Below are 12,993 nucleotides of genomic sequence, written 5' to 3'. Positions count from 1 at the left end.
CAAAAGTGCGTGGCGCCTGCACTCGTAAAAAACTTAATTTTTACGAACCATTCCTTTATTTTTTGGTTCTTTATTTATTTATTTTTAATTTATTTATTTTTTGCTTGAAGGACGCGTAGAGGATGCCGACACGAATGACGCTATGTAGATTGTTTCAGCCCGGACCATATTTCTCCAACGTCGTCCGCCGGAAAAAAAAAATATAAAAAAGTACAAAATAAAAACAACGAGCATAGTGACTGCTGACCTCCACGGTTGAACTCGCGCGCGCCCAAAGTCAGGGACCGCGTCAGGGACCGCGCCAAGGACGTCGTGGTGGCCGCGTCGTCGCGCCGCGTCGCACTTTTGGCACTCCACCCGCGCTTCCTGCGCCTCTTTAATGGCGGGATTATTCGCACGGCGCCTCGCCCACGCCCTTCATCGCGTCAACAACAACGACAACAACAACACTCTGATTTACGGACATCGGTCCTTCCCATAATGAGCAGTGGTCCACGGTGGACCTGACTCATCAGCGCGAGACGCGACGACACACACACCTACACACACACAGTGTGAGTTTCAGAGCGAGTGCTACTGTATTTGGGTTGTTGTTGAGACGCCTATGCTTACCTTCCCCCCCCCTTCTCTCTCTCTTCCACCCGCACGCCCAATTTAAAGGCCACCGCATGAGTCACTCATCGCAAACGATTACGTGACCACATCCAGAGCGCTCCTTCCGGAACAGGTCGCCCGCAAAGCACACCTACTACACACACTCACACACACACACACACACACACACACAGAGAGAAAATCACAGCAGAGGGATGACACGTCCAGGACAAGGATGGGGCGTGGTGGCGACTTAATTTTCTTATCGCCAGCTGATTATGGGGACCCGGTCCGTCAGTACGTGTCGCACTGCTGCCAGGGCTGGTAGTCACACTCCCCCAATCCTTGTTGTGGGGTCAATACCAAAGACAATCCCGTGTTTCGAATATAATTGCGCGCTGAACGCACACGTCCGACGTTCGGAGACTGAAACCTCTCTACTCGTACGCGACAATGATACTCTTCACGGACCAACGCCCTGTGTTGCCGAGCGCGAGAAATAATGGCAACAGACGTGACCAGGTCCAGGTGTCCTTCGCCATGGCCTCCGGCCCTCCAGAGCATCGAACGCTGTCGCCGGCAGAGCCAAGCATGCCACTGACGAGGAAAAAAGAAATTGGAGTGGAAAGTTTGGCTTGCAGTGCCAAGTGGCGGCGGCAGCGGCAGCAGGGCTCGGGAGAGATAGGATTTCGCAGCCCCTCCTCTCTGCTTCAGTACTCAGAAGTCCCACAGTGTGCTGGCTGAGAAACGCGAAGTGCGTCCAGACACCGACACCGTGCCTCGCACTGCAACGCCGGCAACGCCGCGGTGCTGCACACTCCCAGAAAGTCGTGCCGGAAAACCAAACTTCAGCAGCACGGCGACACGTTTCGTTTTTCTAGCCCTCTATTTTTATTTTTGGTCAGTGTGAGCACAACGCTTTCGGGCGGGCAGACTTTCCCCGGCAAATTCTCGGTGCCTGTAACAGTGCGGGACTGCGTCACCAGACGCGACCAGTCGTATCACACACACGCACACACACGCACACACTCTGTCTCGACACCTGCCACGCCTTTCTTTGACGGCGCACAGCGCACACAGAGGGCCTGGGGTCGCCAAGCCACGCCAAGCCACGCCACCGCAACGCACTGAACCTGTCCGTCGGGCCGCCGGGCCGCCGCCAAGCTGGGCCGCCAGGCCTCTACCCCAATAACCCGACGCGGCGAACGTTGCGTCACCAGCCGCACCTCAACTTCGACCTCAGCGCGGCGCCGCCGTCCTCGCCCTGCCGTCAACGGCGTCCTCACCCTGCCGTCGTCGGCGTCCTCGCCCTGCCGTCGTCGGCGTCCTCACCGTCCCCCCGACGTCGTCCTCGTCCTGCCGTCGTCGGCGTCCTCGCCCCGCCGTCGTCGACGTCCTCGCCCTGCCGTCGTCGGCGTCCTCGACGTCCTCGTCGTCGCCCTCCAGCACCCGGCCGCCACGCCCCCCGCTAATGAATGACTGATTGGCTGAGCGGCGTGGCAACACATTCTGCAATAATTAAATCGCGCGCTTTCACAAGTCACCCCGCCCCGCCACGCCACGCCCTGACCCGGCCCGCCCCCCGCGCAGCGCGTTCGAGTAATGGGCGCCCCGCCGTGCGAGCGAGACGGACAGACGACGCGGCCTTTCGGACGCACCCCTGCGTTTAAATTTCCCGCCCTTCATGCCGCCACCGCGGAAGGCAAGCCGGCGGAATGAGCAAGCAGGTGGCCTGTGGGACCCGTCGTCTCTCTCGCGCACGCGGCCCGCCCCGGCTAGTCCCGGCCCTCCCCAGCGGGGGCGAGAGAGACGGAGCGCGTCCTCCTCGCTCCCAGGCACTCCCAGGGCCGAGGAGACAAAACAACGCGCCGAAGCAAGCCAAAGCCGCCAAAGCGAGCCAAAGCGAGCCGAGGCGCGGCGCGATCAAGAGAGGCGATGCGGCCGCGTCGCCGCTTCCGCCACCACACTGCCAGGAACAGAGTCGCACAGTGGGCCAGAAGACCGCTGGAGGCGGCCGAATTTCTAGACCCGTTTTGAGCGCCAGAGTCGCTAAATGGGATTCGAACCGAACGTGTGACCCCACCAATGGATTGCTCTCCGAACGAAGAATTCATTGGTGGGGTCACACGTTCGCTTTGACTGTTTAGCGACTCTGGAGATCCAAAACGCGTCTAGAATGTTGGCTGCGCCCGCCGGTCTTCTGGCCCACTGCGGGCTTATGCACCTGTTCACGCGTGCCGATTCGTTTAACCGTGGTGTAACAGGCCGGGGGCGCGGCGGCGCTCCTCGCTGGCGCCCGTCGGGCAGGCCGTCAGTCCGACGGGAGGACTGGAGGAGTCATGTGGACAATATGGACATTCCTGCTAGACAATGCGCCGCTGCGCCGCACGGCGATACAAGCCACTAACCCGTCCCGCGCCGTCCCGCCCGACACGCGTCTGGAATGACGGCCCGTAGATGGCGCCAGCTCGGCTGTCTCTCTCGCACCCCTACTGGCCCTACGGGACGCCCCGTGCGAGCGAGAGGGACAGACTGTTCGGCAGTTATTATCTCGTAAAAGACAAGTCCCCGGAAGGGGCAGCGTCATCGGCAGGGACAAGCGACAAGGAACCCCTTCCAAGCGGCCAGGGGGCCAAGGTCTGGGTTCGATCCCCGCCGCCTGCCGAACGATAATAACGTGTTTTAAACGTTCTTAACGCTTTAACCTTTTTAACGGGCGTTGTGACAGCCGATTCATCCAGCAGGGGGAACTGACAACAAGCGTCCCGATTGGCTGCGCCGACCTGCGGACTGATTCCGAACGCGTCGCTCTCTCTGTCTCTGTCGCGCTCCCGGGGCGCCCCGTGGGTGTGCGAGAGAGACAGAGCGCGGCGGGACGGCTGGAGTGACGTCACTGCGATTTATTGCCGGACGGTATCGGCCGCCACATCTTCCGTCCTCCTCGTCGTCGTCTTCCAGGCGCACAGTGGGCCAAAAGACCGATGTAGGCGGCCAAAACTCCAGACGCGTTTTGAGCTCCAGAGTCGCTACAAGGGACTCGAACCGAACGTGTGACCCCACCAATGGATTCCTCGTTCGGAGAGCAGTCCATTGGTGGGGTCACACGTTCGGTTCGAGTCACGTATAGCGACTCTGGGGCTCAAAACGCGACTAGAGTTCCCGCCTCCACCGGTCTTCTGGCCCACTGTGCGTCGTCTTCCAGACGGTCGGCCCGGCAAAGCCATTCCTCAAGTGCCCGTTTCGGTGAGCTTCGCGCTGCTTCGGCCACCGCGCGTCAACAAGAGCGCTCCGTCTCTCTCGCACCCGCGCGGAACCACGCACGGAACGGCGCGCCAGAGCGGAAGAGGGACAGAGCGCGACGCTGTGGAATCAGTCCGCAAGGGGACGACGGGGACGACGCCACGAGCTATTTGCGGACACTCAATCACCGGGCCGAGTCCGCAAGTCCCAAAGTCGTTTTCGTCGCTCTGTCTCTCTCGCACTTATACGGGGCGCCCCGAGCGTGCGAGAGAGACACAGCGACCGAACGCGACTCTCGGAATCAGTCTGCAGCGCCGCAGTCCGAGAGTCCACACTGGAAGGGGGCGGGGAATGACCACAGAATGGCCACCACGTCGACAGCGAAGACCTTTTTGGCGCCAAAACTCCACTTTCAAATCCCGCGCCCTCGACACGTCGTTTTCCGCGACAGAATTTGACTCGGCAGAATCTTCAGTTTTGGCGGTGAAATTCAAACCGCAGTCGCGACACTGGGAAAAGTCACCCCGCGGAACGCCGAGCCTGGCCAAGCTGTTCCCACGGCCACCCTCACCTCGCACGCTATTGGCAGGCGTCCAGCGTCCAGCCGACATCGTGCGAATACACGCCAGCTTATAGTGTCGGCGTGACAGGTACTCGCCGGACTCACCTTGTGTGTGGCGTCGACGCTTCCTCGAACGATGAGTCACCGACTCGCCGCGCCAGAGGCAGCCAGAGGTCACCACCGGGGTGGCACAGCCCTTGCTCTTATCACACACGCGCACACACACACACACACAGACGCTCGTTTCACACACAGCACAAGACACTGTCACTAACGCGGCTTGGGTAACACAGTGTTGTGGTTCACTTTCGCCACGTTCAACGCGAGGTGCTAACACCCCTGCCACACAGCTGCACGTGGGGCATCGCCAGGCGCAGCGCCTCCACAGCACACAGACACTGCACGCACGCGCACTGGGCTCAGGAAACTCGGGACACGGGGCGGACGGACGGAGCGAGCGGTACGCCGGCTGAACAGAGACTGACTGGCTGGCTGTGGCTGGCGCGGCGCTGGGCCGGCTCGGCTGGAGCGGCGGACCGGGTTGAACCGCGCGCCGCCTCCCGCCCCCGCCGGGACGCCGCCGAACGCGCGGCCGAAGGGAGCCGAAGGCAGCCGAGGGCAGCCGAGGTAACAGGTGCGACGCGACGTGACGCGCTGGCGATACCCCTTGCCGGCGCCACCCTGGGCTACCCCTCAGACGCAGGCAAGGGATAGAGACGACTTTGAACCCGTGCAGCGGTCTAATTCCGTTTTCGTCGCCCTGTCTCTCTCGCACTCACGGGGCGTCCCGCTTAGGTGCGAGAGAGACAGAGCGACTCTTGGAATCAGTCTGCAGACGCTCTCTGACAGGTCATAGTCGTTACAGCAGGCTGCCACGCTGTCAACCCTCCACTCCCCTGCTCGCTCAGCCTATTCACGCCTTTGGCAGCAGTCGCTCTGTCTCTCTCGCACCCTCACGGCACGCCCCGTGAGTGCGACGGAGACAGACTGCTCGGAATGGACCGGCAGGAAAGGATTTGTTGGGCAAAGGCGCGTGTGAGAACGTGCCGAGCCCCGGGTGCTTTGCTCGACATGCTTGGGTGCGTGGAGGTGGAGCAGTGCAGAGTTCTGAACTTCGGCTTGGGGGACTGTGCGCAAATCGCGTCACCATTCATCACCACAATCCACACACCGCCTTTACCACAATACAATTTAGTGTACGACTATGCGCACCCAACGTTTTAAAAAAATCGGTTACCCTTAGTACTTGGTGTGCACTGACACTGGAATGATGTATACTCAAATCACTTCGAATTTTAGGTCGCGAGCGTCGCCTCGCGACCGCCGCGACACGAAGAGTGTTACGTGTTTCGCGCACGGCCCGAAGCCTTTGCCGCCTTCCTGTACTTTGGCGTAGTTTTAGCGGCGAGGGTGCTGGTGGGGAGGGTCTCAGGGAACTGGAGGTGGTGCTGGGGCGGCGGCAGACTCATTCCGAGAGTCGTCGATCTGTCTCTCCCGCACTCACGGGGCGGCCCGAGTAAGTGCGGGAGAGACAGAGCGACGAAAACGACTCTCGGAATGAGTCGGCTGCTGGGCCGCGCGCTGCGCGCGACCACTCGCGGTGTGGGAACCCAGTGGGAACCAGAGCGCCTTGCCCTGCCTTGCCGCCTTTCCCACTGCAGGGCCTGCAGGCCTGCAGGGACGACGGGCCATTCCTACTCCAAAGCGTGCTAAGCCCTGGCAGCCGTCCTGGAGGCGAGCCTGGAGGTGAGCCTGGAGGCGAGCCTGGAGGCGCGAAGCAACGCCAAGCCACGCCGCGCGCACGGCAGCCAGGGCCGTAGCACCGACACTGCAAAAAAAACAACAACATTAACAAACAGTGACTCCATCTTCCATGTTTTTGGTTCTCACTGCTGCGGCGGACAAATCTCAAAAAATGCTCTGCAGACTGATTTCGTCGCTCTGTCTCTCTCGCACCTGTACGGAAAGCCCCATGAGTGCGAGAGAGACAGACGGATGGTGCTGCCAAAGCAGCCGGCGACAGCGCGGGAAATTGGCAAAGCGGCTCTTTTGTTGCAGGCAAACGATCAGCGTCAGCGTTGCAGCGCGGCAGCAGGGCTGCGTCATTCCGAGGCCCCATCGTCGCTCTGTCTCTCTCGCACCCACGCGGTGCGCCCCATGAGTGCGAGAGAGACGGAGGCGGAATCGGCCCGAGGCGGCCTTCTGATCGTGGCTCACTCAATGCACACTCACGCAAGCTGCAACCTCTGACCCCGGGGCCCCCGGGCCAACAAGCTGTCTCTCTCGCACTCCCGCGGCACGTGCCGCGAGTGCGAGAGAGACAGCCTGCTGGCCATGGCACGCCAGCGCGCCCTAGCCCAACAAACAGCTCGGGACGGGACAGGCCAGGCCCCCTGACCTTGGCTAGCCTTGGCGTGGACTGGGGGGCTCCGAGGACCCCTAGAGCGCCCCTCTCACCTCTTACACGTGTGTGTGTGTTTGTGTGTGTGTGTGTGTGTGCGTGCGCACACGTGTGCTCCCGGTGTGGCCTGTGCTTCGCTGTGCTTCCGTTCCAGGCATGGGGGTGCCTTGTTCGGGCGTTCGGGCCAAGGGTAGCCTAGAACACGGCGGTCTCGTGGTCCGGGGCGACCGACGACGGCCACCTCGTCGCCTGGAGTCCGCAGTCCTTGGTGCGCGCGGCCAGGCACGGCCAGGCGACCGGCCCCAGATAAGCATCGGTAATGAATGGAGGCCTCGAGGAGCTCCAGCAGGAGGAAAGTTTTGTCGCCGCGCTGAATGGCGAGAATGGCGTGGCGAGCTCGCTCGTGTCGTGTCCACCTGATTCTCACCTCGGTTTAAGTTTTGGCGGCCAGTCTCTCTGTCTCTGTCGCACTCGCAGGGCGTGCCTGGCGCAGGCCGGGCGCCCCGGGGGTGCGAGAGAGACGGCCGAGTCCGCGGCGGCCAGTCGGGCGACTTTTCTCGAGCAACTGAAATCTCAACCTCCTGGCGCATCTATGTGTCGCATCTCTGAAAGTGGCCGGGCAGTACCGCCGCCTGCCGGCCTACCCCTGCGCTGCCACGCCAAGCACCGCCCTGCCACCGGACTCGTTAGAAAATGCCGCCTAGAAAACGTATGAGAAATTCTCCGGAACGCTTTCCCAGGCGCACGCGCGTGCGTGCGGGCGTAAGGGCTTTATGTAGGGCTCCCGCCGAGCGGCGAGCGCCGAGGGCAGGGGTTCCAGTACCGGCGGGGCCCGACCGTTTTGCTCCCCTCGTCGGAATCAGTGGGCAGTCTAAACGCGTGGCAAGGGCAGAGGAACAGTGTGGTTTACTATGATCGCGATGCGGGGCACGCCACGCTACGCCACGGGCTTCTGCTACATCACTACATCCGCTAGGCCCCTGCTAGGCCCTCCGTGCCTTGCCGTGCCATGCCGTGCCGGCCCCAGCGCAGGCATCCTCCCACGACCATCCATCCGTCTAGTCTAGAAGGCCTAGAGGCAGCCCAGAGGGCTCACTCATCCGACAGCCAAGGCCAAGTTCACAGCCCAATTGAAATATTTAAGTGTGGCGTGGTTTGGCGCACAGATTTCATCTTGGCTGGACAAAAATATTGCCACTGTTCGAATTTCGTAGTACGTACCTTCGAAAAAAATCTGAGGAAAACGCGGCGTTCTTGGTGAAAGAGAGTTCTCGGCTGTTCAAAATCACCAATTGCCGATTAGTTCCATTAATTATTTTTTCACTTTTTGCCCTGGCGACACCTAGGCGAGAAACCCGCCGCCTGGCGCCACACCTCGCCGCCAAGGACCGACCGGCCGATTCCGAGAGATCGTCGCTCTGTCTCTGTCGCACTCGTGGGGCCGTGGGGCGTCCCTAGGCGTCCCGTGCGAGAGCGAGAGAGACAGAGCGACGGCACGGTGATGCGGGTCGACCCCTTCTGCCCGCAGGACACCCGTATGTATTCTGTGACATGCGTGGCGCGGCGTGGCGCGGGACCTCGACCTTGCTCTTGTTTCCGTCTCTGTCTCACTCGTGGAACGGCGGAAGGCCCACTGCCCGCTTTGGACACGGCGCGGCGCACTGTATGGCGTTGTTGTGTCCACACACGGGCATTCTACCACTTGCGCTTTCTGCAGACCTGGAGATACAACACTCGACGCGTTTTACGCTGCCCCGGGAGAGCCAGTACGATGGGCTGCCTACCTGCCCGGCGGACCACACGGCTGGCGTGATGTGAGTTGCCTAAGCGCCCGGCGGACCGCTGCGCTGAGGAGAGCGTTGGGTTGCCTACCGCCTCGGCGAACGAGCAGCTGTCGAAGGACGATATGATTTAGAAAGGAATTCATTTCTTTGACACCGTAAGCCAGTTTTTCAATGTGTTCAAAAATTCTTGTGGTGCAAAGTTTGTTTTCCTTCGCGTTATTTTCGTTTCCTCACTGACAGTTGTTACTCTCAGTACATTTGTTTGGAAACAGGGGAATATGAATGATGACAGAAAATATGACAAATATACATTTATTTTGAGGTTTCATGCATCATCGACAATGCTTATTTGTAGAAGATCTTTGAAACTGTCTGAATTTTAACACAAAGTTGCATGAAACTTTAAGGGATTACATTGGATACCATTATAAAAGTTTGTATAAAATCAACACACTAACCTTTGACATCATACAAGACTACACTCTTTAAAGTATGATTGGAATACTGTAGTACACAGACAAATGACAACAAAATTAATACAACATTTAAAAAATGTCTTCAGGGTAACCTTGTCTTCACGCATGCCACAATTTTCAATCAGTGAAGACGAAAATTATAAGAGAAATACATACCAACTAATTACACACTTATGCGAGCAATGGAAACAATATTCTAAAAAGATCACAAAACAACAGAGTATACTTGAAATGAAACTTACCACAGATCAACACAAAACAGTTTTTGACTAGTCAATTTGGTAAAAAAAGTTTTCAAAAGCAGTTTTGTTTTTAGTAACATTAACCAGACACTGTATACAATCCGATAAATTCCTATTCTAATACACTACCGGCACTTAAAAAGACATTGTATCATAGTACTGTATACATGTATTGTATAAAAATTTGGACAGAGATAAACAGAAACTGTTATCAGGCATGGTAGAATAAGAGAATCACCTCATTCCTGCTTTTAACAGAACACATTAATTGGCAGTGTTCAAAATATTCCTACAAATACAATATTTGATTATGAAAAAGATTTGTAACAAAATGGAAGGCAATGTAATCTCAGTGGATGGAGATCAATAAAAATATGGCTGCTGGAACAAAAGAGAGATTTACTTACACCATCACAAACTTGAAAATATCAAACACTAAAGCAAAATCAGACCGTAGATTTGGGGAAAATGGAAACTGTGGAAAAGTGAAGTTTTACAAATTGAAAAGAAATTAAAAGAGAGTCCATAAATAGTGGATCTTTAAAAAGAAAGAAGATATTTGTGCGTACTTAACCAATTACTATAAATTCACTTCACAGCAACATTATTAAATGCATTCTCTTGTTTTAAGTTACAGTACCCGCATCAACAGTAGTGGAAGACAAAATAAACATCCAATAGTACGAGCATAAAAACAAAAGCTAGCAGAGCAGGAAAATGCAAAGTAGATCACAAAACTATACAGTGATACGCTGAAAGTATGGAAAGATATCACTGACTTTCATGCCAATAAAACAAAGGGAAAATACCAGTGTATCCACCACATTAAAATGAAGCTTGAAAGCATGGCAAGATTCACAATGGCACAACCATTGGGATCTACCTAGTTCATAAGTTGTAATTTAAAATTTGGTAAACAAATCTGACATTATCAGAAAAAACATGTAATAAATTTTACTTTGAAAGCTTTTCTTGGAGCCACTCATCAGTAAGCTCTTCTAGTTCTCGGACTTCATAGACCCTTGTGAGATCTGCTTCTTTCTGCAGAGCTAGTTTGCTTCCAGCGTACATCACTTGCAGCTCCATTTGAGAGTCTGAGGAACAAATCAGAATAATAAAACATTAACAAATTCCAGACTTGCAATTTTAAAGATCATCAGAGCAAGATAGTAACTTACCCCTTGGAGTGATGTAAATGAAACAAAGAGGGAACGATATGCGACCATCCTCATGCTGCATGCGGTAACTGTAGACCACATAGCGAGGTTGATGTCCAGGGAGAGACTCTCTCAAGTCTTCCAGACTGATATCCTGAAAAACAAAATGAAAAATTTTAAATGAGATAGTTGCAGCAAGACATTGCTGACCTTCATGAGCATGACTGACACTGAACCAACCTCAAACAGATCTTCTATTATTATTAACTGTTTCTCCCGTTCGACTTTTACTGCAACAAACAAGATTAAATAGAGACGCGTAACATACTAAGATTTTGATATCCGTAGGGTAGGATTCTTTGGGGAAAACAGAGATGAACTTACACACGAGAGCAGCATTGTTATCGTGCTTGCGGAAGCGAAATTTCTTCATAGCCTCACGGACTTCTTCGGAGATTTCACAGACTTTGACAGTGCCCGACTGGAAAGCAGAAAAATTGATTAATACTCCTTGAGAGTGGGTCAAGTCCAAAACTATCAAAATGTGCGCTACCCATGAAGTATAATAGCACAAGGGCCACAGAAAGGAGACAGTCCATAACCAAGAACAATGCATGAGACGAGCGACGAGATTTAAACTCACACGAACAGGTTAAAATTATCAACGAAACAAAACAGAAACAGCAAATATCTATTCTGTTTGACACGTCAACACGATTGAGAAGAGGAAATGACAACTGAGTGACAGTCCGGTGCGGGTACGCCCAGAACAATGCGAGGAGATCCCAGCGCTTTACCCACCATTTCGGCAGAAGGGGACGGACGACAAGGCGAAATGGACGAAGTGGAGCAAACCGGTGAGGCGGCCTTACAAATTCAGCGTCCGGGGGGCGTTCAGACGGCAAAACAAACACCCAATCTGCCAATCACTTATCTCAACTCTGTGATTCACAACAGACAACTCTCACTGTGCGCAGGATGTGCACTGTACACACACAACAGATTTCCTTGTCTCGCGAGTGCCAATAAGCAGTGACTGTGAATAGCACCGGCTGCGGCCTGCCGAAGCGGTGCGCGCGTAGTTTGAATGGGCGATTGTTACGATACAACAAATCACGATCACTGTTATTTTTTTTCGAAACATAGGCTTGTTTCAGACGTTCATTGACGGTTTTAAGATATTTTCCGCGACGGCCTGGACTGCGCCATGTCTCCACCCTGCCCGCCGCCCACCGAGGCTAGACGCTGGGCTCCCGGCCGTCCCCTAGTTCTAATCAAGTTACAGGCACCGGCCTCGGCGGTCGTAAGCCTAGTGTGTCGTCGCCGTCCTCGACCCGAGCCCTCCCCGCCGGCAAGCCGTCGACGTCCTCGCCGACGTCCTCGCCGACGTCCTCGCCGAGGTCGTCCAGGACCCCGTCGTGGTGGCGGTCTGCAGTCGACGGCGACGTGGCGATCACGGCGATGCTTGTTTTCTGGTGAGAGAAGAACGATTCAACACTGCGGAAATCGATTGTGCCGGTGGACTAGCGAAAGTGCCGCCCCCCTCCCCCCTCGCTCTGCGGACGGACTCTAAGTGAGACAGAGAAGAGGCACTTGGAGTGATAAGGCCCAGCCGTCGCCCCACTCCACACCACAAAGCACGGCCAGGCCATCCAGGGCAGAAATAAATCCGACAACGCACTTGGAGAACGCGGCACGGAGTAGGTACTTGGCTGTGCCAAATTTAATCAACGTTCTGCGACAATCGGCGCACAACTGATAACGCGCCAAGTTTTAATTGTTTAACGGCCTCATTAATTTCGCGAGATGCTCTTTTTGTAATCGTCATTCCGACGCCCGTGCTTCGGGCACGAAGTCAAAGGTTGGCAAACACAGATATCTGCATCGGGGTGCGGACCGCGCGAACTTCCCTCGCGGTACGGGTACCGTACAGTCACGCACCGCGCGGTCTGCGAGTGACTTTCTGCGACTGGACTGTGTACCTAGTGCCACAGAAAAGTACACGTGCTTTCTACGGCTTCAGGACACACACATACGCACACACACGCTCGCGCGCGAGGGCGTGGGGTTGAGGGCTCGGGGATCGTCCGACGCCAGCCCTTGTATTTGGTTACATATCGATGCGGTTTACACCATTAGTCGCGACTCTTCAATTCAGCTCTGACTTACTTTCTGTGGATTTTCCTCCGTGCCCCTTTTGGGTAAATACGAATTCCATAATAGAATGCTAAAATACATCGCAAAAAACTTACTAATTTTGAAATGTTTTTGTTTCATTTACAGCGTTTCTGTGAATATTTGGGCTGGGTAACATGATACGGTTTACAGCTCACGGACGGGCAGAAAAACCAGGAGACGGGTTGGGCCGGCGGCGGGGAGGGGGAGGGGGAAGCCACACCTGTGACGACTGGTTGTCACACGCGGGCCGCACGCGCCAGAACAAGCCCACCCGACGATTCGTCACACTCGTCACACAGTCGTCACGAACGAGTCCCACGGCGTCACGCAGGGCGTCATTACGTCACTGCGTGACATGT

General features: G+C 55.6%; 2 protein-coding genes across 3 annotated transcripts in view; both read right to left on the bottom strand.

Moving 5' to 3' along the window:
• LOC117653242 overlaps positions 1-4,873 on the bottom strand; it is a 45,857-nt gene extending 40,984 nt beyond the window's left edge. The window contains 1 exon segment of the mRNA XM_034398784.1: positions 4,502-4,873. The gene's annotated coding sequence lies outside the window, so the exon portion shown is untranslated.
• A 4,004-nt stretch (positions 4,874-8,877) lies between these two features.
• LOC117649302 (glia maturation factor beta) lies at positions 8,878-11,472 on the bottom strand. 2 transcript variants are annotated; one of them, XM_034391929.1, is made up of 5 exons: positions 11,258-11,472; positions 10,841-10,937; positions 10,697-10,746; positions 10,478-10,610; positions 8,878-10,393 (listed from the first exon to the last, which is right to left on the bottom strand). In XM_034391929.1, exons 1-5 carry the CDS (start codon positions 11,258-11,260, stop codon positions 10,254-10,256), a joined length of 423 nt encoding a protein of 140 aa, XP_034247820.1. In that variant the 5' UTR covers positions 11,261-11,472; the 3' UTR covers positions 8,878-10,253. The 2 variants fall into 2 exon arrangements, with proteins under 2 accessions (XP_034247820.1, XP_034247830.1); XM_034391939.1 differs by lacking the exon at positions 11,258-11,472 and adding an exon at positions 11,100-11,226.
• Between the last annotated feature and the right edge of the window lie 1,521 nt (positions 11,473-12,993).

The sequence above is a fragment of the Thrips palmi genome, unplaced genomic scaffold (genome assembly GCF_012932325.1).
Source record: "Thrips palmi isolate BJ-2018 unplaced genomic scaffold, TpBJ-2018v1 HiC_scaffold_10, whole genome shotgun sequence".
NCBI classification, from domain to species: Eukaryota; Metazoa; Arthropoda; class Insecta; order Thysanoptera; family Thripidae; genus Thrips; species Thrips palmi.
The sequence above is the reverse complement of the archived record's forward strand: the minus strand, read 5'-3'. Positions and strand labels throughout refer to the sequence as shown.

Excerpts from the sequence above, each read along its gene's own strand:
- LOC117649302 (XM_034391929.1), bottom strand. Across the intron at positions 10,611-10,696 it reads TAATAGAAGATCTGTTTGAG|GATATCAGTCTGGAAGACTT; the intron begins GTTGGTTCAGTG and ends TTTGTTTTTCAG. Across the intron at positions 10,394-10,477 it reads CATTTACATCACTCCAAGGG|ACTCTCAAATGGAGCTGCAA; the intron begins GTAAGTTACTAT and ends TTTGTTCCTCAG.